General features: G+C 30.2%; 4 protein-coding genes across 6 annotated transcripts; 2 read left to right on the plus strand and 2 right to left on the minus strand.

Moving 5' to 3' along the window:
- Positions 1-7,166: 7,166 nt before the first annotated feature.
- LOC114163352 (sucrose nonfermenting 4-like protein) lies at positions 7,167-16,638 on the plus strand. 3 transcript variants are annotated; one of them, XM_028047614.1, is made up of 14 exons: positions 7,171-7,370; positions 7,496-7,855; positions 7,960-8,047; positions 8,476-8,655; positions 9,294-9,422; positions 9,543-9,602; positions 9,897-9,986; positions 11,445-11,579; positions 12,714-12,858; positions 12,927-13,100; positions 13,390-13,453; positions 13,610-13,679; positions 14,963-15,077; positions 15,959-16,638. In XM_028047614.1, the coding sequence occupies exons 2-14, from the start codon at positions 7,746-7,748 to the stop codon at positions 16,051-16,053; spliced, it is 1,455 nt and encodes a 484-aa protein (XP_027903415.1). In that variant the 5' UTR covers positions 7,171-7,370; positions 7,496-7,745; the 3' UTR covers positions 16,054-16,638. The 3 variants fall into 3 exon arrangements, 2 of the variants coding, with proteins under 2 accessions (XP_027903416.1, XP_027903415.1); XM_028047615.1 differs by lacking the exon at positions 9,897-9,986 and having other exon boundaries at positions 7,170-7,855; XR_003599407.1 differs by lacking the exons at positions 14,963-15,077; positions 15,959-16,638 and having other exon boundaries at positions 7,167-7,855; positions 12,927-13,196.
- A 1,588-nt stretch (positions 16,639-18,226) lies between these two features.
- LOC114162236 (treacle protein) lies at positions 18,227-20,436 on the plus strand. The gene is made up of 5 exons (XM_028046064.1): positions 18,227-18,413; positions 18,579-18,733; positions 19,562-19,626; positions 19,716-19,826; positions 19,900-20,436. The coding sequence occupies exons 1-5, from the start codon at positions 18,316-18,318 to the stop codon at positions 19,957-19,959; spliced, it is 489 nt and encodes a 162-aa protein (XP_027901865.1). The 5' UTR covers positions 18,227-18,315; the 3' UTR covers positions 19,960-20,436.
- Positions 20,437-21,174: 738 nt separating this feature from the next.
- LOC114164810 (transcription factor GTE1-like) lies at positions 21,175-23,442 on the minus strand. The gene is made up of 6 exons (XM_028049579.1): positions 23,367-23,442; positions 22,692-22,916; positions 22,476-22,574; positions 22,319-22,377; positions 21,613-21,763; positions 21,175-21,500 (listed from the first exon to the last, which is right to left on the minus strand). The coding sequence occupies exons 1-6, from the start codon at positions 23,412-23,414 to the stop codon at positions 21,357-21,359; spliced, it is 726 nt and encodes a 241-aa protein (XP_027905380.1). The 5' UTR covers positions 23,415-23,442; the 3' UTR covers positions 21,175-21,356.
- Positions 23,443-24,101: 659 nt separating this feature from the next.
- Positions 24,102-26,196, minus strand: LOC114162582. The gene is made up of 2 exons (XM_028046516.1): positions 25,954-26,196; positions 24,102-24,506 (listed from the first exon to the last, which is right to left on the minus strand). Exons 1-2 carry the CDS (start codon positions 26,035-26,037, stop codon positions 24,102-24,104), a joined length of 489 nt encoding a protein of 162 aa, XP_027902317.1. The 5' UTR covers positions 26,038-26,196.
- Positions 26,197-26,471: the final 275 nt, after the last annotated feature.

Below are 26,471 nucleotides of genomic sequence, written 5' to 3' on the forward strand. Positions count from 1 at the left end.
AGCATATGCTTTCAACACTCGAATGTGTCTATACTCAAATATTTAAAAACATGGTCATACTCTCACACTGATCAAGGACCGACTAAATATAATAATTTCAAACTATTCCACAATCAATGTATGACATAAGTTATCTCAACTATATGCAAGTGATAAGAAAATCATTGCTCAAACACATTATAATTGACCATCCAAACATTCAATCATATATTTTTAGGACATGATTAGAACAAGTTCTAAGAGAATTTAATTAATAAGCATGTTTATACACAAATTAAAAAATTCATTTAACGAGCATCAATATATTCGTTGGAAAATATATTTCAAAGGAAAAATTTGCTAAAAATACTAGGTTGTCTCCTACCAAGCGCTTGTTTAACATCTTTTAGCTCAACACCTAATATTCAATGTGACATTTTTCTTCTTCTTTTTGGTGGGTCTCCTATTAAACTAATATCATGTACTTCTTTGCATCTTATCTTAATTTTCATCAATATCTTGCACTCAAAATAACACAAAAAATACTCAGACAAATATGTTATTCCAATTTGTAAATAAACAAAAATTTGAGAATTGAAATTTATAAAAATAACAAAGAAACAAGTGAAAATATGGAAAAAATGAAACAAAATTGCAAAGCATAAGCACATTAACCAAACATTAATTACAATATGTAGAATGATTAAACAAACTTCCCAAGCAACCTCACTTAGATGTCTCTTGTTGAAAAATTACTCAGTACTCTCATTTGTGGTGGATACTACTTTCTTTGTTCTATATGATTAGACACACATATGTCTCATGTAATGTCTATCTAAGTTTTACATAACTTACCAGATCTCTTAGACTAAGCATACATCAAAACTTACAATAAGATCTATAATAGTTGGGGCTAAGCACAAAATCCCATTTATGGTGAGTTGTAGTATTTGGTTTGATTTGATTAGTTAGGCTGTTGAAATCCTATGTTTAGGACCTTCCAACAACTAGATCATGCTTTAAGGCGTACCTTAAGATAAACATTAAACACAAACAAAATCAATGAAAATCATAAACATATATAGACCAACACTACTAAAAAAACTCATATTTCATGCCAATTTTGTTTTGAAATTTTTTTCGTAGGAAATACTTACAAATTTTGTTGTGAAAAAAAAAATTGCAAGAAATTACTACCAATTTTCTTGCAAAATATTTTGTATTAAACACTTTTCACAACAAATTTTGTAGGAAATACTTGCAAATTTTATAAATTTGTAGGAAATGATTACCCACGAAGGAATTACCTGTCAATTAAAATTCTTAGAAAAAATGGCAGAAAAAAAGTCTTTTCTTACAAATTTTCTTAACAAATTTGCAAGAAAAATCCCAAGTAATATGAGAATTTCTAGTAGTGCAACTTCATAAAAAAACCCAAAAAAATAAAAATAAAACACATAACAAAGTCTAAAAGAGATACAATTGCCAAAATTACCTTGTGTTTAAACATAAATCCCTAACAACGGCACCAGAAACTTGTTACAAGATTGACAAATGTACCAAATCGCACAAGTAATAAAGTAAAAAGTCTAAGTATCGTTTCCCAAGTGACTTGTACAACACTCAACAACTTTTTAAGTTCATAACTCAATTAGACAACAAATTTCACAAAAACAAAAACAAAATATTTTTTGTATTTTTATCAAACATATGGTGTGCAACAATATATGATAAAGGTTTCACTAGGATTGAGTTTCATGATTCAATTTAAAGCAAAAACACCAAACATATACTTCTAATTCCTTCTTTAACATTCACACTTTTTGTAACAAGCCATAATGTCTTACCGACAAGTCTAAACTTGAATAATAAAAACCTATGTCTAGCATTTTTTATAATAAGTTTGCATTAATGATAAAAATTATGATGTTATTAGTGACTAAATGTTCCATATTTATGTTTAGCATGTGAATTCTATTAGATGTTTCATCACAATTAGGTTTCTCAAACTATCTTCCAATCACCAGGTACTCTCAAACATGCAATCAATTTAGAATATGCAGTTAAACAAGAATAAAACACGAGTGAAAAAAATATATTGAATAATGGTTTTCACAAAAAGAGTTAAGAATACATTGCACCTAATCCCCATGAATAAGAGAGTTGTTACTCATTAACATTCTAAATACTAGAATAAAAATAAAGATGAATGCCCCCAACCTTCGAAATGTGCCTCTACCTTCTCTCATTTTAGGTTAAGTGTCCCTCTCCCCGAAAATAACTATTTTTCCCTCCCTCCCCCAAAAGGGGTGTTGTTTTCCCATAAGGGATATCCCCTTTGACCTATACCCACCCATTATTTATAGATTTTTTGAATTGGACTGAGTGTACTTTATCTTATACTAGAATAACCAACTTTATAAATATCTCATTTTTCTAATAACTTTAATAATCAAATTTTGTTGATATTCTTTTTAATTTCCTTGATATTTCCATTTATCCACAAAATATTAAATATTTAAACCTAATACTTATCTTTTCCAAATTTATTAAATAAAATCTAAAATATCTAAAATAATAATAATAATAATAATAAAAGATAAATAAACAAAAATTAAACATGATAATGTCAATTATAAGATAAATTTAAGATAAGACTCATTTTATTTATTTTTTGTATTTAGGATGAACAACATGTTCATACAAAACTTTAAGACATAAATATTTTGGATTAGAGCTTTGAAATGCATTAAATGTATTCAAATAATAAATGTGTATCTCCTTTTCAAACAACATCCCAATATTTATTCAATATAAATTATAAAAATTAATTAACTTTATTCAATATTTGTTTCTACGATGCTCTAATTTTTGGAGCTTTGAATGAGATTAATTTGCAAGCATGATTTAGCTTTTTTTTTTTATCAAAGATACACATATTAGTTGAATTTGTGTTGTTCCACATCATTCATAATGTTAACCAATGTGTATTTGTACATGAGTTCTAGTTGTGCATTTCAATAAAATGATGGACACTTAAGTAGATTACAAGTGTTGTTGACCTTTACCTCTAAATTTGATTGTTGACTTTCACCTTTTGAAACTTGTCATTTGTCATGTTGACCGTAGGATTTTTATATATATATATATATATATATATATATATATATATATATATATATATATATATATATATATATATATATATATATATATATATATATATATATATATGGTTGTTGTAATTTTAGTTTATGTTTTTTTGCTTTTGTTCAAAAAATTTCTATTTTAAGATAAAAAAGAAAGGAGTCTATTAAAGTATTGTTTACGATACAAATTGTATTTGATGATAATAATATACAATATTCACATTTTATAAACATTGATATGAAAAATATACAAAACAATAAAAATAGTGTCATGATTTCAAATTATAAGACCAGAAACTTACAAATTTTTTGGATAAATAGATTTTTAATTGATAAGTGTATATATATTTTTTTCAATAACACTTAATCCTTACTTAATTTCTATTGACTATACATTTACTTAATAGTTGGGTATGTATTATAATTTATTTGATAAACAATGTTTGAATAAATATTAATAAATAAAACTAAATGAATAATATATAAATAATATTCATGCTTTGTTTTTTTTCTTCTTTTTACTACATTATTCTGTCAATGCAACTAATTGATGAATTTTTAGGTTTAAACACAAATGAGATATTCAAGTTCATAATCATACTTAACATGATCTTATTTAAATATTCAAAATATCTTCTTTTTAGTGTTTTATGCTTCCATCTAATGCACTTTCTGTAATAAGCCCTTACTTAAAAGGTTTAAAAAAAATATCAAATATCGATTCCTTACATATTTCACAAATAGTCTAATATTAAAATTCATGTTCCAACCATTAACATATTAAAATTTATTCCAAGCATTTTAATATATGGACTCCGGATTTAATCAAATATATTTTAAGAGTCAATTTTAGATATTTCCTTATAATTTTTTAAGTTATAATCCGTGATTTTTCTCATCATTTATGTATTAAAAACATAACAAATCAACATATTAAAATTTAACAATTTAATGTATTAAAACGACTTTAATCTAATCTAATCATAAAGACCACTTCTCATATTTTTCCTTTATTTTTGAAGTCAATAATTATGAATTTATTACATAAATATAATCAACAAGAATACATTAAGTCACCAACATCAAAATATTTTATATCACTAAATTACTTTCATAATTAATTAAGAACAAAAAAACATTCAATTCCAGAAAGAGTAAGAGATACATGTATAAAAATCACTAGAGCAAGTGTCATTAAACAAGTTTTAGCATACTTCTTTTCTTTTGATGTTTGTGAAGCATATAGTTCATGTTGATACTAAATCTCTTGTAGGCTTTTAATTATAGTTTATAGGAAAAAATGTATTTTAGTCCTTAAATTTTGATGTAAAATTTGAATTTGTATTTATTTCAAAATTTGATACAATTTGGTTATTGAACTCTAAAAATTAATAGATATAGTCCTCCCAATCTGATTGATTTAATGTTTATTTTGACATGTTAAACTATTTTTGAGACTAACATTTGAGTTGTTTATACCGTTTGACACTTTATACTTTAAATGTTAGTTCCGGAACACAATTTAACATAAAAAAACTAATATTATTTTGAGTTTAATCTCTCCTTCGATGTTTAATCTTATTATGTTCTCGTAATAATTCATAAATTGAGTACTCAATGTCCATCCAAGTTACAATATAGCTATCACACTTTATCGACACACAAAATTATATTACACAATTAAAGAAATAAAATAACACTACAGTGTGGCAATCACCTGCACAATTAATAAACCCTTCATCTTCAATTTCAAATTATCCAACCTAAACATGCGCTCAAGTCTACATTTGCTTCCGTCTCAATTTTTATATTGAGAGTTTAATGCGAACTTAATTCGGATGCAGACTTATAAAATTTTAAGAGTCATATTACAATATAAAATATTAGGTGTCATATAATTACAATATGAAATATTACCAATATTATCAATGTTGAGAATTTGCAGGGATTGTAAAAATATGAAAGATATATGATATATATAAAAGATATGTTATAGGAGAAACTTGTTATTTTATTTTATTCATATATTTTCTTTTTGATATATATGACAAGTTTCTCCTATAACATATCTTTTATATATATCATATATCTTTCATATTTTTACAATTCCTGCAAATTCTCAACATTGGTAATATTGATAATATTTCATATTGTAATTATATGACACCTAATATTTTATATTGTAATATGACTCTTAAAATTTTATAAGTCTGCATCCGAATTAAGTTTGCATTAAACTCTCAATATAAAAATGCAGACGTAAGCAAATGTAGACTTGAGGGCATGTTTAGGTTGGATAATTTGAAATTGAAGATGAAGGGTTTATTAATTGTGCAGGTGATTGCCACACTGTAGTGTTATTTTGTTTCTTTAATTGTGTAATATAATTTTGTGTGTCGATAGAGTGTGATAGCTATATTTATATTGTAACTTGGATGGACATTGAGTACTCAATTTATGAATTATTACGAGAAGATAATAAGATTAAACCTCGAAGGAGAGATTAAACTCAAAATAATAATAGTTTTTTTTTTTACGTTAAATTGTGTTCCAGAATTAACATTTAAAGTATAAGGTGTTAAACGGTATAAACAACTCAAATGTTAGTCTCAAAAATAGTTTAACATGTCAAAATAAAAATTAAATCAATCAGATTGGGAGGACTATATCTATTAATTTTTTTTCAAATACTTGACTAAGTAAATGGTAAATTATGTTAATCAAGAACATTCATCTAATTCCCTCTTCAGTAATATTTAACATTCAAAACTAGAACAAATTCATTGGGAACAAAAAATAACCTCCATCCTTGCTTTTGTTAACATGGCCAGAATTAAAGGGAAAAAAAAATCGAAATCGAATATCATCATTCTCTCATAAACACACAATTTTGTCCTAGTGTAACAAAATCATAAAATATAATTCAATAAATGTATTTTTTAGAAATAATAATTATATTTAGAAGGTTACATATAATATAAAACATACTTCTTTTTCTATCCTATGTAATTAAAATATTAAAAATTATAGTTTTTTCTTTTATAATATATTGAATAATTTTGTTATTATGAATCATCCTTTCATATGCGATTAATTTTTCAAATAATATTATATGATAAAAAAGTAATGATTATTTACGAAAACAACATCACACTTAAAAATAAAATAAAATAAAAACTAAGCCATGTGTATTTATTATTATTTATAATAAATGGTAAATAAACTATTTAACTTAATTAAGTACTTTAAATAATATAATTAATTTTAATTTTTAAAAATATTTATTATCTTAATTATTACTTTTTATTTTTAGCACTAAAATAATTATATTCAACTGTAAAGATTAAAAAGGAACAATAAAATATGTTTGAGATTTAGAAATAGCAAAGTACAATATGACAGAAAAATATTTACATAAACTTCAAATATATATAAACTAAATATTTAATGTAGATTAGTTTTTCATACTCACAATGAAGTTAATCATAAATCCTTTTTCTTATGATCTATATAGTGAGAGGAGAGAAAGACTGGATACAAATTTTAAAATAAGTGATACAAGAAAGTTAAAAAATAATAAGCATGAAGAAAAAAAATGTAAAAAGTGATTTTTTTTTTCTATTTCTCACACCAACTTAAATATGCGATAATTATTTTTCCTCTCTTTCCTTTTACCAAACAAACATAAACATTTCTTTATAGTAATGGAAAAAAAATGCTATTTTATTCTAAAATGATCGTGACTATTTCACAAACACTTATCAAAGGTGTAATAGAAAGACAGGCAAAAAAACAAATAAGAAAAACTTCTTCTTTTCAATCCGAAAATCTTATTTGCATGAAATGAATAAATAAATAAATAGTTTCATCAAATCAAAATCTAATATCAGAACCGCACGTGCACTTCCTATGTGACACCTTTCACAGTTTAACTGCCACTTTTATTATTCTATTTTCCAATTTCAGAAATTCAATCGCATAATTTTCCTGTACAAATTCCAGACTTCATAATAATAATAATCATTGACCCTATTCTATTTTTTAATTTAATTTTCTATTTTATTTTTTTGTTATTTTTTGTTTTCCCCTTCGGGGATAAATCTCTCGGTTTTCTCAACTGGTTTCTTCTAATGTTTCAATAGGGTTTCGAAGTTTTTCTGTGTTTCCCTCTGAGATTCTCTCTGCTTTGGTTTTCTCAGATTTTTTTTTTTTCTAATTCGCGGCTCTCCCAGGTTGAATTTGGTAGGTTTTTCCAATTTAGGGTTAGGGTTTTGTGCGTGGTAGTCAATGGTTTGTTGCGTGCAAATTTAATTGGGAGTGTTTTTATTTCGGTACCCGCTTCAGTTTCTTCGTTGGTTCTGTTGCAGAGAGAAATGGGCACTTTCCCCTTTTGATCTTCCCGTCGAATCAAGCATCAAAATCTGAGCTTTATTTTTGTTCTCCCGCTGGTTTTTTTGATTTGGGGTGGATTTTTTTGTTCTTTCTATATTGGGCATCCTAGTACATTGAATTGGCTCGGCATTCACTCGAATTTGCAACGTGAGAGCTGGAGAAGCTGCGATGAAGTGGGTATTCTCAAAGTAGCATTCAATTCGAGGTCGAATATTCAGTCCGAGCATGGATTCTGGAAGGGATGCGGGTGGTGTAGCAGGGCCAGTTCTAATTCCCATGCGTTTTGTGTGGCCATATGGAGGAAGGAGTGTGTTTCTCTGCGGTTCTTTCACACGGTGCATATTTTGTTGATTGTTGCATGGGCATTTTAATTTTTTGCTTAGAATGTTTTGGTTTAGTTTTGCTTATCTCTCCTTTCATTTTAAATTTTATCTGAAAGGTGGTCTGAGCTTCTACCGATGTCGCCAGTGGAAGGTTGTCCAACCGTGTTTCAAGTTATTTATAATTTGCCACCCGGTTACCATCAGGTCAGTTTATGGTTGTGTTACCAGTTAATGGTGCGTGTGTTGCGTTTGATGTTTTGTGGATTTGATAATTTGTATTGACAATTAAGTAAAGAGATGTCTTGGTAGCAAAACTTTCCTTTCGCTTGTGAGGGTATATCACTGACTGTACAATTTATAAAATTCATGCAAGTGTAATAGGACACGGCGCTTGAGGTTTTTTGCAAAGGTTTAGAATGCTAGTTCCCGTTTCATAATAGTTATTTAATTTTCTTTGAATGTTATTGCCAATATTGTTATCTGAGTTTGAGGTGTGATGTGTGGCTCAAATTTGGCATTTCCAGTAGATGATTATGATAAGCACTGATGGGTTTAAAAGATGTTATTTTTAGAAAATGTTTGACCATAATTCATGGTTGTTGGATACTTATTATGAAATTACTTGAATGCAGTACAAGTTTTTTGTTGATGGAGAATGGCGGCACGATGAACATCAACCTTACGTACCAGGAGAATATGGGATGGTCAACACTGTCTTCTTGGCTACTGATCCCAACTACATACCTGTTTTGAATCCAGATGTTGCACCTGGAAATAGCATGGATGTGGATAATGAGGCTTTTCGCCGAGTGGTGAGAGTTAGTCATACCCTGACATTTATGTTTGTTTTTATTTACTGGACTGCTTTATGTATTGTGGCTATGTTGTACTTGGAAATGGAAATTCAAAACACAGGATCAATCAATACTCAATTCTATGAACTGACTGGATTCTATATAATGTTTTGCAACTCATTTTAATGTTAAGGTCTTTAATCCAGCAATATTAATTTATGTAAGCCTATTGAGTCTTCTCTCTTGAATGAAATTAGAGAGAAGACTATTGAGCCTATTGAGTTATAACAAATAAGGAGGAATCAGGACGATTTTATCTAATTTCATGAAAATTTCCATGTAAGTAAACCTGGTAACATACAATATCTTGTTGCCCATGTTCTTCTGTTTCCTCTTATATTACGATTTCTGCTCATGTTTGAAATTGTATATGTGAAAGAGGAGGAGATGGAGACAACATTATTTATACATAAATAAAAAAACTTCTGTTTTCTCTAAATCAAAGACTATTATATGCCTATAAACCGCTGTAGTTACAGTAAATAAGTACAGAATTTTGTATTCTGATTTGCACCAGTATCTTATTTATTTGCACCAGACAGTTAATTGTTCAGACTTCAGACTTGAGTTTATTATGTTGTTCGCTTAAAAAACAGGTCCGGTTGACTGATGGTAGTGAGGTACTGCCAAGAATATCGGATGCTGATGTACAAATCTCCCGTCAGCGTATTTCTGCATTTCTTTCTTCCCACACTGCTTATGAATTACTTCCCGAGTCAGGCAAGGTTTGGAAATTTTTACCTTGACCCTTTATTTTGGACATTATGAATTGACAACATTGCATCAAATTTCCAAACCTCAAACTTGAATTATGAAGTTACCAATTTAGTGACTTGTGACCACAGGTTGTTGCTTTGGACGTTGATCTACCAGTGAAACAGGCATTTCATATACTGCATGAGCAGGTAACTATTTATATTTTTCAGATGAATTGATAATAGGGCCCCCTTTTAGCCTATATTGAGTAATTTTGCTAAATGTGTGTCATTTACATACCTTTACACGGATAAATAGGTGAGAATGAACTCATGCATTTTGAACTATTCTATGGAATTTGACCAGTTATTTTAGAATCTATGCTTTGGCATTAATTTCAAGTCTTTTCCCCATTCCTTCATATGTATTTGTTTTTTTAGGTTTAGTGTGCATTGCTGATAGAAATTTGCATATGCAATTTTTCTGATCTGGATTACTTACAGGGAATTTTCATGGCTCCTCTTTGGGACTTCTGCAAGGGGCAATTTGTTGGTGTTCTAAGTGCTTTGGATTTTATTTTAATTTTAAGAGAGGTATTTCTTATATATTTTATTTTAACTTAATTAGAGCTATCACATGTTTAGGATCATTATTTATTTGTATTGGCAAGTTTTTTTTTTTTTTTTTAAATGCTGCAATCTTTTATGTGATGTTTGGCGATGCTGTGAAGAAAGGCTATTATATATCTACTTGTTATGACAAGTTACAAAACCTGGTATCAAAAGGAAAAGGCAAACAAGAAAAATTAGTGAAAAACATGTATTTTTATTATTAAAGGCTTTGCTTTCCAATGAAACATTTATTTTTATTCTTGAAGGCTTTGGTAGTTTCTTCCTTTCCAATCAAACAGTCTACTTGTATGACTGAATATGTGGCTTGTGCAATAAACTTCTTGCCAGTGACATATGTTCAGTTTTGACACTTGGTCATCAGTTAGTGGCAGGACCAAATTACTAAAATGTAGGAATGGTAGTAATGTGTTGAGCCACTGGATGTGTATATATGAATTGATTTATTCTGCATATTTGCATAACCAGCTCTGGCTTGTTGCTATAACTATTTACTTTTAAAATTATTTCATGTTGGTTATGAAAAAGATGAATTTGTGTGTAAACTTCTACTCCAAAAATTGAATTAGTTTTTAACATTTTATATGCACAACGATAGTAATCAGTGAATAAGTTTTTAACTCTTAAAGATGTTGATATTGGCATTTGTTTTGGCAGTATAATCTGATCTGTGTTCCCGAAATAATCAATGAGAATCAATTTCAAAATTTTGAAGTATGGTTAAACTGCTCATTTGAATCGTGTGGTTTTGAGATTACTTTGTCTTTGTTGCTTCAATATACATTGTTTATCCTTTGAGTTATACAAAGGACACAAGATACAACCTTTACTACTTGTTTATTCATGACCCTTTACATAAAAAGGAATCTGTATGCAGATCTTCATCTGAAAAGAAAATATGTATCTCAATCTTATCTTCAAATGAACTAAATCATAAGATTTGTACTGTTCATGTGAGGGGCTATAACAGTATTGAGCTTCTACATTAATTCCATTTGTATCATCGTGATATCCACTGTAATTCCATATATATCATGGGAAGAAAGAGTTACCTCTAGCATTTTTTTTTACGTTTTCTTGTCAGGGGAATCCATGTCTAATAAACTTGATACTGGTAGCTTATTTATATCTTTTATGTTAAACGTGGAAGGAGAAGGTCTTATCCATGGTATTAAAATTTTTTCAAACACACACTTAATGCTTCAATGTAATGATTTTTCATTTTCCAGCATTATTAGTAAGAAGAAATAATTGTTTGATAACTTATTACTCTTCATATTGATAATCAGTGGAATATAGCTTTGGTTCTTTTGCAACTATTGTGCATCACTTATTATCTTAAATTTTTTCACAGATACCCTTAAGTTTGTCTTTGTGTACACGTTTGCATAGCTTGTTGAAACTTTTAATTTCCTATTTCAGCTGGGGAATCATGGGTCTAATCTGACGGAGGAGGAGCTTGAAACACATTCCATATCAGCTTGGAAAGAAGGAAAGTCTTATTTAAATAGGCAGAACAATGGACATGGAGCTGTGTTTCCCAGACGTTTTATCCATGTATGTTTTTTATGGTCATACTATGCATAATCTCAATTTTTATTGCTTATTATGTTTTTGTAAAATCTGTGACAGTTAATAATAAGGATGAGTTGCAATAACTGTTTTTTTGTGTACACATGTTTTTACCCTTTTCATCCTTTGTATAGTCTTACCATGTTACTCTTATCTTCATTAACCAACCTTTTTGTTTCTATAATTTGTAAGAAACTACTCACAATGATTGTTTTCACTTTGATACTTATTATAATAATTAAATTTTTTTAATTGTATTCATTGTTTTTTATTATCATAAAAAAATGTGGAGATATAGGTGCAATAACGGCTGTGTTTTCACCTGTATAGACAAAGATCATGGTGTGTAAAGAACAGCTTGAGTTATTTACTGCTGTTTTTTTTTGTCGCTAATTCTATCTGAGTAAAAGGCTGATGAAGTTAATATAAGTGTTTGTGATAAGCCTAAGTAAATTAAAACAAACCGATAACATAGTTGATAAATGATGGTTATGGCACCATCATAATGGAATAGTGGGGCACATTTTATACTCACCACCATTTGCCTCCTGCTTTGTGTTGCTTTCTATTATTTTTTTCTTTGTGGTTCCCATTGCCCTGGCAACATAGTGGTATATAGCAATCATGGCAGAAATGGACTGCTTTTACAAAACACTTTTTATAGAGTTTCAAATAGGACTTTTAGTATCTGTCTTGGCTCTTCGCACTCTCCTGGGCCTATCTATTGTGACTCATTTTACCTTCTACCACCTTCTGATGACCGTGAACCCAGTGACTGAAACCCTTGTGATCAGAACTTCCGTAAACCCTGTCTGAGTTAAATATCTTATTTCCTTTTTCTAGTTTTTGTCGACATCTAGGTAGTGTGTTTGCATGGAATGGAACATAAGCCAAGGATGTTGAGTTTAAATATTCTAGGGATGGAGTAACCTTCCTAAAAACATGTTTTGGCCTAGGCTTGTATGTGTTTCCAATCATGAAACACTTGAGTGGTTTTAGTGATTATCATTGTATTTTAATTAAAGGCACTTGTCGATTGTATTGCACCATTTATAGTTACTGTAGTTCTATTAGTTCAATATGTTTGACATTCTTATGTATTATTCTATTATGGTGCAGTCAGGGCCATATGACAATCTGAAAGATATTGCCGTGAAAATCCTCCAAAAGGATGTTTCAACTGTTCCGGTTATCCATTCTTCTTCTGAACATGCTTCATTTCCACAGTTATTACACCTTGCTTCACTTTCAGGAATACTTAAATGTAAGCTTTGTTGAAAGATTTCTTTAGCAATATAATTAGGTATGATCCTTACCAAATTGATTTTTCAGGCATTTGTAGGTATTTTAGGCACTGCTCTAGTTCCTTGCCTGCACTTCAATTTCCAATCTGTGCAATACCTGTGGGCACGTGGGTACCCAAAATCGGGGAATCAAATCGGCGGCCTCTAGCAATGTTGAGACCGACTGCATCTCTTGCTTCAGCACTAAATTTATTAGTTCAAGGTGTGAACTTTTTGTCTGACCTTGAACATAGTGTATCAAAAAGAAAAGCAACAGAGAGAAAGAATGAAGATATTGGTATCCTATTATACTTTTGAGGTATTAGGCTGGTGATAGAGGGCATTGTCTCCCGCTATGAGACAAATTTTGATGTATGACTAATCATCAACAGAAAACGTGAACTTTTTGGGGTGATATCATTTTTATGCAAGCATTAAAATGTAAACGAAACATTTTCTTTGAGCAAAAGCTCAATTTTAGTTACATTAATTCTCGCCCTTTGCTTTTGCAGCCCAAGTTAGCTCAATACCTATAGTTGATGATAATGACTCGTTACTGGATATATATTGTCGGAGGTCTGTTGTGTTCTATATCCTTATTATTGTTACACGTCATGATGCCTAGTTTAATATACTATCTCTCAGTCTATGGTTCAAGTACTTCTCCTAGCATTCGTTCTTTGCATGGTTTGTATAATCTAACTTTTCCACCCTATCTTTCTTTATTGGCAGTGACATAACAGCTTTGGCGAAGAACAGAGCGTATACACATATTAATCTTGATGAAATGACTGTTCATCAGGCAAGTTCTTTTTCATTTTGCATACCTATAAACTGCCGACAATCAATGTTTTTAACACATATGTTCTGATTTCATCTTTTCCTCATTGACTTAGTTAGGATGTTTTATTGAGCCTACTTGCCTATGGGATGCCGATGTTCTTAAGAATTTGTAGATTTATTTAGCACCCTTTCTCTAATTATTTTTATTTTAAAAAGCAATGTTTAGTTGACATTATATAGCACAACGTCAGCTAGAAGGTCTTGATTTAGGGGTTTGGTCTTGTTCAAATATATAATTTCCTTTATTCTTAAAGTAATGTAGCCTCATATCATGAATACCATTTGAAGGTGTGTTTCTTTTTCTTGACCATTTGCTGTTGAGTAGATGCAGTGGATGATACTCAATAAACTTGATGAATAAATAGATTCTTAAGTAATATCTAGTATGATATGGAATTTGATTATTTTTTTCTCTTCAAACATTAAGGTCAAGAAGGATTTGATTTAGGTGTTTTGTCTTGGTGAAATATACAATTTCCTTTATTCTTAAAATAATGTAACCTCATTTCTTGAATAACATCTGATTATATGTTTATTTTTCTTGACTATTTTTCTTCACTTATGCTGGGGGCAATTCTTGCAAACTACTTAATAACTTATTCTATAATATAATTTCATAAATCCAACCATTGAATTTAGATAAATTGAAATTTTTGTATGTATATAATCTTATAATCAACATTGACTTATATTTTAAAAGTATATGTTAAAAGAAAGTTGATTGATGAAGTATCAAATAACTTTTATGCTGAATATATTCTAAATTATATGAAATTTTGTAGAATTTATCTAATTAATGAGAGTTCTCTATCCAGCAACTGGATTAAATAAATTCAATGTCTATGAGTAGTTAGCAAGGCACACTCTTGGAATAAGTAAATTTCTCCCCCCAACATCCCTGCATTATGTATTTTTGTGAAATGATCTAATTTCCATAGAAGCCAGTCTATTTGTTAATAGTGCTCAGTTTATTTAATCTGTATTAATATAAATGTGTCCTGTCCTGAAGGCTATTCCTATTATTGAGATATTTTTAATTGCCACATTTTTAAGATTAGGGTTGGAATTTTGTTATTGCTCTGATTGTTATATTTTATTTTAATTGAAAATATAAATGTTAGCATCTCTGTCTGCCCATTTTCCGAGCTAATGTTGCATACTTTATCTATTGATATGAAGGCATTTTAGTGTTTTTCTTCTTGTGGCCTTATTATCTTTTCTTTTGCATGTTTTTTGGTCCAGGCTTTGCAGTTGGGCCAGGACGCATATAGTCCCTATGAGCTTAGAAGTCAAAGATGTCAGATGTGTTTGCGTTCTGATTCTCTGCATAAAGTGATGGAACGCTTGGCAAATCCAGGTGTTCTTGTTTTCCCTTTCTGATGTAGCATGGCTTTCAGTATCATTTTCTATTTAATTATGTTATTGATTGACTATTAATTCAAAGGTTACCTTTTTAATTTTCTTTTGGTAATTTCGGGTTAGCTTTCAGCTCCTATCAATCTTCATCTGTATATTCTAAGCTTCGTAAAATGTAATATTTTATTTTGTGGACGTGTAACCCTGAGAACAAAAAAAGTATTTTACTTGACATTTATATATTTACTATAGTTATGTTGTTTCTGGGTACCTTGGGTTATAGCTCTCTTTCCTCCTGCAACTATCTGATGGTTTTCCTCAGCCATACTGAAAATAAGTGTTTTCTGTATCCCTAATCATTGTATAGATTATTACTTAGCATTTAACATATTTTACCAAGCTTAGAAGTATGTAACATATTATACTTAGCAGTTAACATATTCTGATGGCACCCACAATGAATCTTCACTAAAAAACTAAATTCAGACACTAGTGGCCTGACAAAAACTGAAAGGAAATTGACTAGAAAACTCTATTCAAAATAATTAGTTGCTCCATATTGGAAAGTGGAAGTAAGGTGGGGCCTAATCATAAAACTGTAGTGAGACTTCTGATATTTTTTCATGGCATAAGTGGATGAAATGTAAAAGTAAAAGACGAAGTGTTGTATCCATTGTTTTTGCCTAAACTTCATAGCATATGTTATTTCTTGAGATTTTGTTGATAGGATTGCATACCAGATGGCAATATAAATAGTAAAAAGTTGTGTCCAAGTTACAACTGCGTGCAACATCCATTTTGTTTGTTTTTGTTTAAGTTGGCATATTTGAATTTGGAGATTGTCCTTCTGAATGTTCTAATACTGTTGAATGCCGGAGACAGGTGTCCGGCGGCTTGTGATCGTGGAAGCCGGCAGCAAGCGTGTAGAAGGCATTGTTTCATTGAGCGACATATTCAAGTTCTTCCTCGGTGGTTAGTTTTGGAATGGTGAACGGAGAAGTGAAAGGGTCTGTGTAGTGCTTATGACATACAATTAGCCTCCATGACTTGTGCAGCCATTGAAAGTGGTTTCTACACGGTGATTTTTATCTCATTTCATTGTAATACAATTGGATTGGCCTCTTGCTTTATTGCCTCTTTTTAAGATTTTAGGCTGAGAGAGAGGCCTGTAAATTCAGAGTATTTGATTGCTCCAAATTTATTCATCTCTCCCCATTCGTATTATCTTCAAATGTATCGTGCTCCTGACAATAGATACCAGCAAGGTGGGGGAGCACAACATCTGTAATCATTCCATGCTGTGAAGATATCAAGTTTGAAGAAAAAAAAATGAGGATGAAGATTGAGATACTGTTGTTTTATATTTGTTGATTAATAATCCTTACTTAGGGTTTGATTGTTTACCTTTACTTAAGAATAACTTTAGCCTAAGTAGCTTATGAATAAGGGACCTTTGCATATGAAGTTGTATCATTAGAGGAGCTGATGTGAACAAAAACCTATAAGCAACAATTGTTTGTACCAGTTTATCTAATAGTAGAACAAAAACTTTCTTCGGTTCATGGGGTGCTGCTAACAAAGTTATACATTCCAAAGCAAAATTTCACTTTCAAATGGAGTTAGGATGAGTTTACAGGTGTGTTCTAATAAAAAAAAATCCTTAAAACCATGCGAGAAACAATTTCAGCAACATATAAATGAGTTAGGGTTAGGAGAGAAGAGAAAAGAGAGAAGATTTAGAAAGTAAAATTTGATTGATTTGGAAGCATAAAATAGATGGGAAAAGAAAAAGGATGATGATATTATTATTTGGAACCATTATCTTAAAAGAAGATTTGGAAGGTATTCTTAAGCAGCTTTATTTAATCTTTATTCCTTCTAATACTAATCTATGCATTTTTATATTTTATATTTTATGTGTCACCACCATTTTTAGTTATGGGTTGGAAGAACATTAACTATATTTGTATATTCTAAGTTAAATAAAAATTAACTTTTTGTTTTTTGGGTTGATAATATTTTTGAAAAAGACACTTCATATAATAAAAGTTTTTGTCTACAATTATTGAACCTACTGTTATTATTTAAAAATTATCCTTATGTTTAAATTTATCGTCCTCTTGTCACTTTAGAGATTTTATGAAATCAATGACATTTTCAACTCACACTAATATAAATCAATGTAAAACTAGGTATTAAAGTAAAAATTGAATTTTTTTTTATAAATAAAATAATATTTGAAAAATATCATAAACATAAATATTAAATTGCAAAGTTAGTTTTACGTTAAATATGTAAATGATTCTTACAAATATTTATTTTTATATTTAAAATATAAAATTTATTACTTTTATCTTGTAATATAGAATTTCACTATTTTAATATTCAATGCTAAATTTTTATCTTTAAGAAATGATATAATAACTAAAATATCATAATGAGAAGAAATGCATCATGACTGCATGTTCCATTTATCATATTCAAAATTCTAAAAGTAGTAACAAAAAATAATACAGTTTTATAATATTGAGATCAAGATAAAAGAAAAACGAAATTTTAGGGATAAAGTTATTAAATGGTATATTAGATGAACAAGTAGCACTTTTTTTGTGTGTATAAAATGGATAAGTATATATATATATATATATATATATATATATATATATATATATATATATATAGATTATTACGAGCTATATATATAGATTGATATATAAATAACGGAAACTAAATGTGTGAGGCGTTAACAATTTAATCCTTAAGAAAAAATAAAAAATTAATATATCAATATTTAAATTAGCCCTTTATGCTGTAGTTTAATAATAAATAAAATAATTTTAAACTTATTATCAATTTAATCTTTAAAATGATATTTTCATAGTAAAGTAAATACATAAGTCGTAATTGCATAAATGTTCCACGTTTAAATACTAAAATAAATATTTTCGTTTTTAAAGAACTAAATTAAAAGCATCTAGTTCATTTAAAATTAAATTCATCATTTGACGAAACTATAAATTCTTGTTGAAATGATTATAGTATATTAGTTGACGCATGCGTATCGATCTTTTTTTTATAATAATAAATAAAAATATAATTAGAATAAAATATAGTTATTTTTTTATTATCCGTGTTTGTTTTTTGCGTACAATAAATTAAATTGATTTCAAACTTGAAAGGGGAAAGAGTAACTAGGATTTGAAGAGAGACTCAGACAGTAGATTTTCCCCAAATTCGAAATGGTCAGAGAAATTGAATCTCTGACAGAAGATGAAAGACGCGCACTTCGTGGCAGCAAATTTGCTCCTCTTCCTACAACTTCCAGTTCCCAACCTAGGTTCGCCTCTTTCTCTCTTTAGGGTTTTTGCCCCCTTTTCAATTTTACACTTCATTGTCAACCCCGTGATCAAATTTTTTATCTTGAATTCACAGTTTCAGTTCTCGCCCCTTCAGTTTTAGTGGGTCTGTCGTGAATTTTTCGATTGGTGGATTTTTGTGACAGGTTGGCTCATCCCGGTGGACCCTTGGCGACGAATAAAGCAGTGGCATTGGCGAAGTTTCTTGAGAGAAAGCTGAAGGACCCAAATGGATTGGCATCTATTAATCCTGATCTCCTTGAACTGGCTGTAAATAATGCCAAACAAACTGTGCATGCAAGTAACTCTTCTAACTCTGTTTCTCCTCTCTTGTAAAGCCTTTGTCTTGAATTTTAAATTTTTAGTGTTTTTATACATTCATTAAACCATAGATTTTGATGTATTGTAAGTTTACAGTGTTTTGCAATTATAGTTTTAAAAATCATATATGACGATTTTTTTTATTAGTTGACAATTCAGAATTTTTTACCTCAACTTTTTGAAGTGTTTCTTTTTGTGTATTAGATCAGTTGCTTAAGTTTCATTGGTTTAATTATTACTTGGTTTTTATACTCGTTGATATTTTGCTGTGTTGACCTTATACGTACAGATTGTAAGTTTTAGACTGTGCACACGACCTTATTTATTTGACTATTAAGTTGTTGTATGAGATATTCAAATTTCATTAGACTTGTTATTTACGTCGAGTGTGGTTTTGCTTCGACTATTGTGGGGATTCTGGACTGGGCTTGGCTTCTGATAATTTGACGCGTATATTATCTTCTTGGCCATGTTCAGTAAAATATATAATGGCAGTTTTCTTCCACTATTTAGTGAAAAATATTTAAAAGAGGAGAAATTATTTTACCAATACAGGCAGACATCACCTGGGCAATCATGATTAATGTTTGGACTATAACCTGTTGATATTTATTTTTTCAAATCAAACAGAGTCAAGGTTACCAGATTAGAGCCACAACTCACTTTCTATTTTATTTCCCCCTTTGTGCAATGTTAGGCATAATCTTATCTGTTGGATTTTGGTTTCTAGTTTCTTTATCCTATGTCTTTAATTTAATTTATGTTATGTTCATTAAGTGTAATATTTTATGGTTCTCTACAAACATAGGTGGCGCTTCCAATTTACAAAGAACTATTCGGCATGTGGACTCCTTTGGTGACTCTGATTCTAAGGTTCTTACTTCATTATTATTAATGGTGTCTGAGCATTTGTTGAGATATCTGCCTTTTTCACTTTCTCGGTTTGTTATGGATGTTGATAGGATTCTAGCGAAGAAGAACTGAACGAGCTATCTGCGGTAAAGGAATGCAAGAGAAAGAAGAAAAAGAAAGAGAAAAAGAAGAAAGAAAAAAAGAAAAACAAAAAGCGAAAGGTCTCTGCTTGTTAATGTGACTATTTACCTTGATACTTTTACAATTCACGTAATTAGGTTTGTTTTGCTGCAGAATGCTGAGGACCTTGGATGTGCGGTGATGAAAAAGCCTAAACAGAAGTTTAAATTCTGATATTACTTGTACTAGCAGATTTTTGAAATAGAGGATTGGTGCCAAAAAATTTTAGTCATGGTTTTCTTTCCTCGCCCAAATTTGTTAGTTACAAGTAAATACCGAGCAGTTGGTGGAATGCTGTGACAGATTTTTTTGATTGTATCGATATTCCCAGCAAGCTACAGTATAGACCACAAACTTTTTTTTATTTGATTCATTCAAGGTGTGCTGCTGGAAGGAATTTGGGTGAAAACAACTCTAGTTTCCAAAGGCTAAGGATGGTGAAAATGCACATAGGCTTGTGTTATTTTGATCTTCGATGGCATACTCGATTTCAGCAGGGATATTCACTTCCTTTTGGCCATCCTCTTTTTCAGTATTGTTTGTATTTTTCTCCTCTTTTTTATTTATCCCTTGTTCGTTTTGTTGATACTCATCTCTGTTTTCTATTTAATTTAGTTCTGCAAAAAAGAATAAACTCTAGTTTTGATTTTAGTTAATCCTACTTTATATTTTGGTCTCTGCACACGTCTACACATTAGTTCTGTTGTATATGATGCCATAGATACAAGGAGGGTTGTTTCTTATGAGATGTGCAAGAAGCATTTTTCTTGCTAAAAGTATGCACACACATAATCAAGTTCAGAGATGTAAATTGTTGAAGTTATTCTACAGTCATGGACTTTTCTGATAGTCCTTTGAGTATATTGGAAAGGTTTGTATGGCAGATATGGATATGATTGCTACTTGATTGTAGATGAGCTCACTTTTTGTTGTGATGGACATATCAATCAATTATATCATTAAAAGAATCATCTTACATTTTGACATGTGGGCAGCTTCTTCCTGCACCTCCATAAATTCCCCCTTGCATTCTAATATAAAAAAAAAATAGTTTTTGTCCTTTCTGAATTGTGTAATCTGAAAGTAAACAAATAACTTTCGGATTGTATAATCCAGAAGTCAAAAATGACTTCTAAATTGTGTAACTTGAAAGTTAACTTTTTTTTTTCAAGAAAGGCTTTTGAATTGTATAATCTGAAAAATGAAAAAATATTTTCAGCCTGAAATCCAAAAGATATAGTTTCGAGTCACGAGTTTGTTATCAATCTCAGTGACATGGTGGTAAGTTGATCTCCTGAACAATTTTCAAGTCCTAGATTCAATTTTAAGAAAATGATAAACAGTCACATGTTGCTAAAAGAAACCAATTTTTTTTTTTTAAAAGTCTGTTTGAATATCTCGAAAGTTGTCTAAAAAATCACTGTATGTGACATGGTAAGCATGTTGAACAGTACAAGTTTATTGAGCACCCCGCTTAATCAAAGCTAAGATAATGCCTTGTGTACCACACAAGTGAATCACAAAGTCCAAAGCTTTTCATTTCTTCTATATTGATCTCTTCGGCAAAAGAATCACAATTTCCTCCTTTTGTTGGTGTTTTTCTTTTCCTCAATGTTACCATTGCGATTAACATTTGGGTCCTGAGCAGCATTTTTTTCCTGTTCTTGCAGTGCTTTTTTGACAAAAACATTTAGTTTCCATACTGTGTAGTCGGTCTGCATAAAGTACTCAAATTGGTCAACAGCTCCAAAGCACGTGCTATACAAAACAACTTACGATAGTGAAGACAAAATTAACAAAAAATGAGTGAGAACAAACGTTATAAACCTGTTTATCAAGGTCAAGGTTCACTTCTTGATCATTAGGTTTGAAGGTTGGGTCATCCTCACTAATTATCTGCAATGCCTTGTTGAGATTGTCCAAATTCAGTCTGCTGAAACTCTTCACAAGTTCCAGTCTCTCACGTAACGATATTTTCCTGCAGTATTGCCAACAAAATAACTATGCAGAGTACACATAATCAACTCAATGACATGTATTTTAAAGGATCAAATTATGAAAAAACAAATATTTATGGACACCACATAATGCTGGACTAAATAAAATACAAGGACAGATTTAGTGATTTTTTCCCGGAAAAAATTATGTAACTTTAATTAATTTTCATGTGTTTAATGACTAACTTCAATTTTTCAAAAAGAAAAAAAAAATTGAACAAAGTTATTAAAGTTTTTCTGGAAAAAATCACTGAATCCATTTCCATAAAATAAGGGTATCTGCATTAATCCTTGTGAATGGCCACTTTCTAAAGCTAATCGATTCATGCAATAATAAAAGGGTTAAATCACAATCCATTGTTGAATTGTTGTTCATGAGTGCCACTATTGATGGTAGGTAACAGTTTATATAGAAGGATTTGAGCTTCTTAGATTACAGTTTTCAAGATGGATAAGACTTCTTTTAATAGCTATAACCTTGTTTAACCTTCATCACCATGTAATAATAACTACTAAGCTACGACTATTTCACGAACCTGCACTTTTCAATGACCATTTCTTTGAGATTCTTCAAGTGCACTTCAACCTCGCATAGCTGAAACAACATGTAAGCAAACTCATTAACCATCTGATTTACTTTAAAGTAATGCAATAAATTTTACACACAACTTAGAAAGAAGACAGTGTATCAACCGAAAGACTAATTTCCTTTGCCATATTGGCATAAGCAGCTTCTTGAGCAAGCTGCTTTTCCATCTGCATATGTGCTTCTTCCTTTAATTGTTCATTTTCCTGAAATAATCACATTAAAAAGTATGAATATTTGGTATAACATTCATAGAATGACTAAAAATATAAGAATGTTGAATTCATCCAAAGAAAGGAAAATATTTGGGGAAAACAGATTACCGCCTGAACAATTTTTGGTAACAGCTGCAGCCATTTCTTCTCAAATTTTTCAAGCAATGACTTCGCCATAATGTGGATATCATGTTTTTCGTTGTTGTATTTCATTGCATTCTTGAAAATCAACCTCACATCAGAGTATACCTCACGCACGTTCTTATAACCAGAACCATCCTTGGCATTCATTTTCTTTTTTATCGTACTGAAATCCATAGGCTTTGCAATAATCTAGGACAAGAAAATTAAACAAAATATATTAATAAAGCAGTGAACAAAGAACTCTGTTAAAAAAGTAGTATTTTTCTAAAAGTTTCCTAGTATACATGCTTTAAAGTTAAAAATGATGATGATTTCAAAAGTGATTCTGTTGACAAGGTGTCAAAAGAGGATTAAATCTCTATTTGATCCTATGAAATATCTCTCTTAATGTCTGGTTGTTTAGTTAATTTCTTTCCCTACATAGCTAGTAAATACTGTGTTCTGTATGATTACTCTGTGATTGTTTTTGTTTAGCTTATTTTTATGTAGTTCATTATTGTCTTATCTATTTCCATTTTAGTTTACTTTTAGGAAATTCTTTATTGTCTAAATAATATATCTATAGATTTTCTTGTATAGATATTTACAGTTAAAATCAAGAAAAAAGCTTTAAAAAGAAAAGAAAAGAAAATTAAATACCTCATGATAGTCATGCAACCCAAGACCTTCAACATCTACAGGTTCCATGAAGGGCCAAGCCCATTTATGCTCAGCTATCTGAGAAGAAAAAAAAAATGTATCACTATTGATTTTCTGCAGGAAACTTGGTGCAGTCAATATAGAAGATTCAACAGAATAACAGGAGGCCATTCATTTATACAATCAAGAAGATAAACAATTACTGCACTGTTATTATCAGTCAAAGTAAGATAGTAGTAGATATTCTTTTCAAGAAAATAAATACATCTAAATATGACAATTTATTTATTTTATTTAGATTTAGTTAAGTTTTAAATATTTCATAAATTTAAGTGTTTTCAATGAGTTTTTATTAAAAATGTTCATTCTATATCTAGTGTTCAAAATATTTTTTATTGTTGTCCAAGTACCCTACTATTTGATTTTGTGAGCAAGTTATGACAGGGTCACATGGAGCCTCATAGAGCCACATAAGCAAGATGACAAGTATGTGGATGTATGCATGCTCTGAAGAACATAGTAGTAAAGGGAATATATGGAATTTCAATACATACAGGTCCCATCTGGCTATCAAGCACAACCAATTAATGCTGTCTATTATTGAAACCTGACCAAATGGTTTTGATTGATCAATGGCTCAAGTTCAATTCATGTAGGTCCAGTACAAAGAATATTGATACCAATTTCCCATCTAGGTCCCTCCCTGATTGCAATTTTTTTTTTTATCAACAAACATTAGTCGTTAATTTTTGTTACCGAAAGAGTTGAACTCGGAATCTCTCTTACCCTCTGTTCTAAATCAACTAAACCAATCTTATTTTTCCGAATTGTTAATAAGAACATCGAACTTATAACCTTTCCTTCCCTTCCATCCTGAGTGCATAATCTTAACCCACAATTGAAATCTGAAATAACAAAAACCAGTTGCAGGGTATTTCCACTTGCCTGATGAAATATTGTGCAAAACTGTTGCATAACCTCTTGCATTGAGTTTGAAGAATTAGGTTCCTTGCTTGATGCACCTTGATGTGACCTTCTACTGCCAATAACATGCTTCTCCCGGCCTTTGTCTTTCACATTATTAACTTGAGCTTTATTGGAATTGTAGAACTTTTCAACCTCAGCAACTTGCTCTTCAAGCTGTGGTCATGACAATTTTTCTTTTAACTCATTGTCAAGTTCAAACTTATCAAGTAGTACATAAATGCATAACACAAAATTTGTGCCTAACAAAATATAATGGATTCCCCAAACCTTAAACATGTGATAAGTACTAAAATAAATGGAGAGACCACCCTAGAAAGATATGTACTAACGGGGAAGAACCAAACATTTAAGCATTCCATCAAACACCACATACTCTTCCGTACGAGACTTGGGCACCTCATAATGCCCAAATTCTTATCACATTGGTAACAGTTCTCAATGCTATTTCATTCATACACAGGTGAAAATCAAAAACATCAAAAAGGAGAAAAACTCTTTTAAAAAATGAGAATAAGCAAGTGAAGCTCAGAGCTCTGCTCTTTAGTGTCCTAGTAGATTAAAATTTCCATGCAACATTAGAACCCTGAATCCAATAAACATAAGAGAGGGTGAAGAGAACACAAAAATAAATAGTACAAAGATAACCAGCACCAATTCTATACGATGTAAATATAACTTAAATACTTATTCAATATTTTCTTATTACAAGAAGACTTGCATTATAAATATGATAATCAATCATGGTGGAACAGGCTAAAAGTCATAGAAATTTATTGAAATATACCAAGAGTTTATGAAAACCATAAAATATTTTCCAAATTCACAAAGATTCTCAGTGCACTCTAAATATCCTCCCAAAATCTGAAACAAGAACCATGACACAGATACAGCAGTTCCATAAAAAAACATTAGCATTAGGAAAAAGGTTTCCAAGAACTTGTACTAATAGCCCCAATTCGGGTATAAAACATGTTAAACAACCTATTGCAGAAGAGCCAAAACTATTTTAACTTCAAAGCAAATTTCCAACAGAACTTTCAGATATATAACTCTTGTGCAAAACAAATCAATTACAAATTTCAGACTTAACTCCCTCAAGTGAATCAATTACAAAAAAAGGCTATTGGCAACTGACATAGAGAAAAAAAAAAGTACCAATTTCTCTACCGTCAATTAACTTCATATTTGTAACCCTAGAAATTATAGTTAGGAAAAAAAGAAGTTACATCATTCATTGATCAAATTGAGGATTAAAAATGTTTCAGTGGGTTCATGCAAGGAGTCTTATTTAGTCCAACATGATAAAGCATCTCAGTACCAATACTATATAGTTATGGGGAAATATTCATATTAGTCTCGCACGTGACGACTAGTACGACAAGACATGTTAGGTCTATAGCAGAAAAACAAATATTTGAATTGTGACAAGAAACAGAGCCGAAAAGAAAACAAAGAATTAACATCAGAAAACAAGAAATTCGAAAGAAAAATGCAAAATCATCCACACGTGCGAGTGATGTTCCAAAATTAAATGGGTCCTACTCATATTCCAATAGAAAAACAGAGAGAAATGGTTATGAATTACGAAATGAAAAGTCACCTTTTGAACTTTGTTGAAATTTTCACTGAAAGAATACCTAAACCGGTTCAAATCCTCCTTAATTGCATCAGGATTTGGATCCATTTCCTCACAAATTTTTTTTATGGGGTGCTACTTTTCAATCTGAGATTATATAGGTATAAATCCCTAAACTTTTTTCCACGTCAGAATTTCCAACACCGAAACATTGATCTAACCTAATTTGCTGGTTGATTCTATGATTTTGATTCAATAAATAAAACACATTAATTATGATATTTTGAATCCAAACTCGATTAAATTGGTCTATAGAGCACAAAACAAAGATTGAATTTTTAAGAACGGTAGAGTTAATGAAGTTTAGGGTTCTTAAATGAACGAGGACAATTTATTCAGGCGACATCATGTGTTGAAGTTCTGAAAGTCAAACTCACACTTCGTAGCGTTATTTTATAACGTTATGAAAACTTTGCAACAATTCCCCACGAAAGAAACTGCCATCTCACTCTCGACGTTTGAATTTTTTTTCTACTTAAAAA

The sequence above is a fragment of the Vigna unguiculata genome, chromosome 9 (assembly GCF_004118075.2).
Source record: "Vigna unguiculata cultivar IT97K-499-35 chromosome 9, ASM411807v1, whole genome shotgun sequence".
Lineage (NCBI taxonomy): Eukaryota > Viridiplantae > Streptophyta > Magnoliopsida > Fabales > Fabaceae > Vigna > Vigna unguiculata.

Bases quoted from the DNA above. Each gene is read 5' to 3' on its own strand.
- LOC114163352 (XM_028047614.1), top strand. From the start codon at position 7,746: ATGGATTCTGGAAGGGATGCGGGTGGTGTAGCAGGGCCAGTTCTAATT. The intron at 9,987-11,444 runs GTATTTCTTATA...TTCCTATTTCAG, and splicing joins TTATTTTAATTTTAAGAGAG to CTGGGGAATCATGGGTCTAA. The intron at 13,101-13,389 runs GTGTGAACTTTT...TTGCTTTTGCAG, and splicing joins ACTAAATTTATTAGTTCAAG to CCCAAGTTAGCTCAATACCT.
- LOC114162236 (XM_028046064.1), top strand. From the start codon at position 18,316: ATGGTCAGAGAAATTGAATCTCTGACAGAAGATGAAAGACGCGCACTT. The intron at 18,414-18,578 runs GTTCGCCTCTTT...TTTTTGTGACAG, and splicing joins ACTTCCAGTTCCCAACCTAG to GTTGGCTCATCCCGGTGGAC. The intron at 18,734-19,561 runs GTAACTCTTCTA...CTACAAACATAG, and splicing joins CAAACAAACTGTGCATGCAA to GTGGCGCTTCCAATTTACAA.
- LOC114164810 (XM_028049579.1), bottom strand. From the start codon at position 23,414: ATGGAACCTGTAGATGTTGAAGGTCTTGGGTTGCATGACTATCATGAG. The intron at 22,917-23,366 runs GTATTTAATTTT...TTCTTGTCCTAG, and splicing joins GGTTGCATGACTATCATGAG to ATTATTGCAAAGCCTATGGA. The intron at 22,378-22,475 runs GTTGATACACTG...ATGTTGTTTCAG, and splicing joins CAAAGGAAATTAGTCTTTCG to CTATGCGAGGTTGAAGTGCA.
- LOC114162582 (XM_028046516.1), bottom strand. From the start codon at position 26,037: ATGGATCCAAATCCTGATGCAATTAAGGAGGATTTGAACCGGTTTAGG. The intron at 24,507-25,953 runs GTGACTTTTCAT...TCATGACCACAG, and splicing joins ATTTCAACAAAGTTCAAAAG to CTTGAAGAGCAAGTTGCTGA.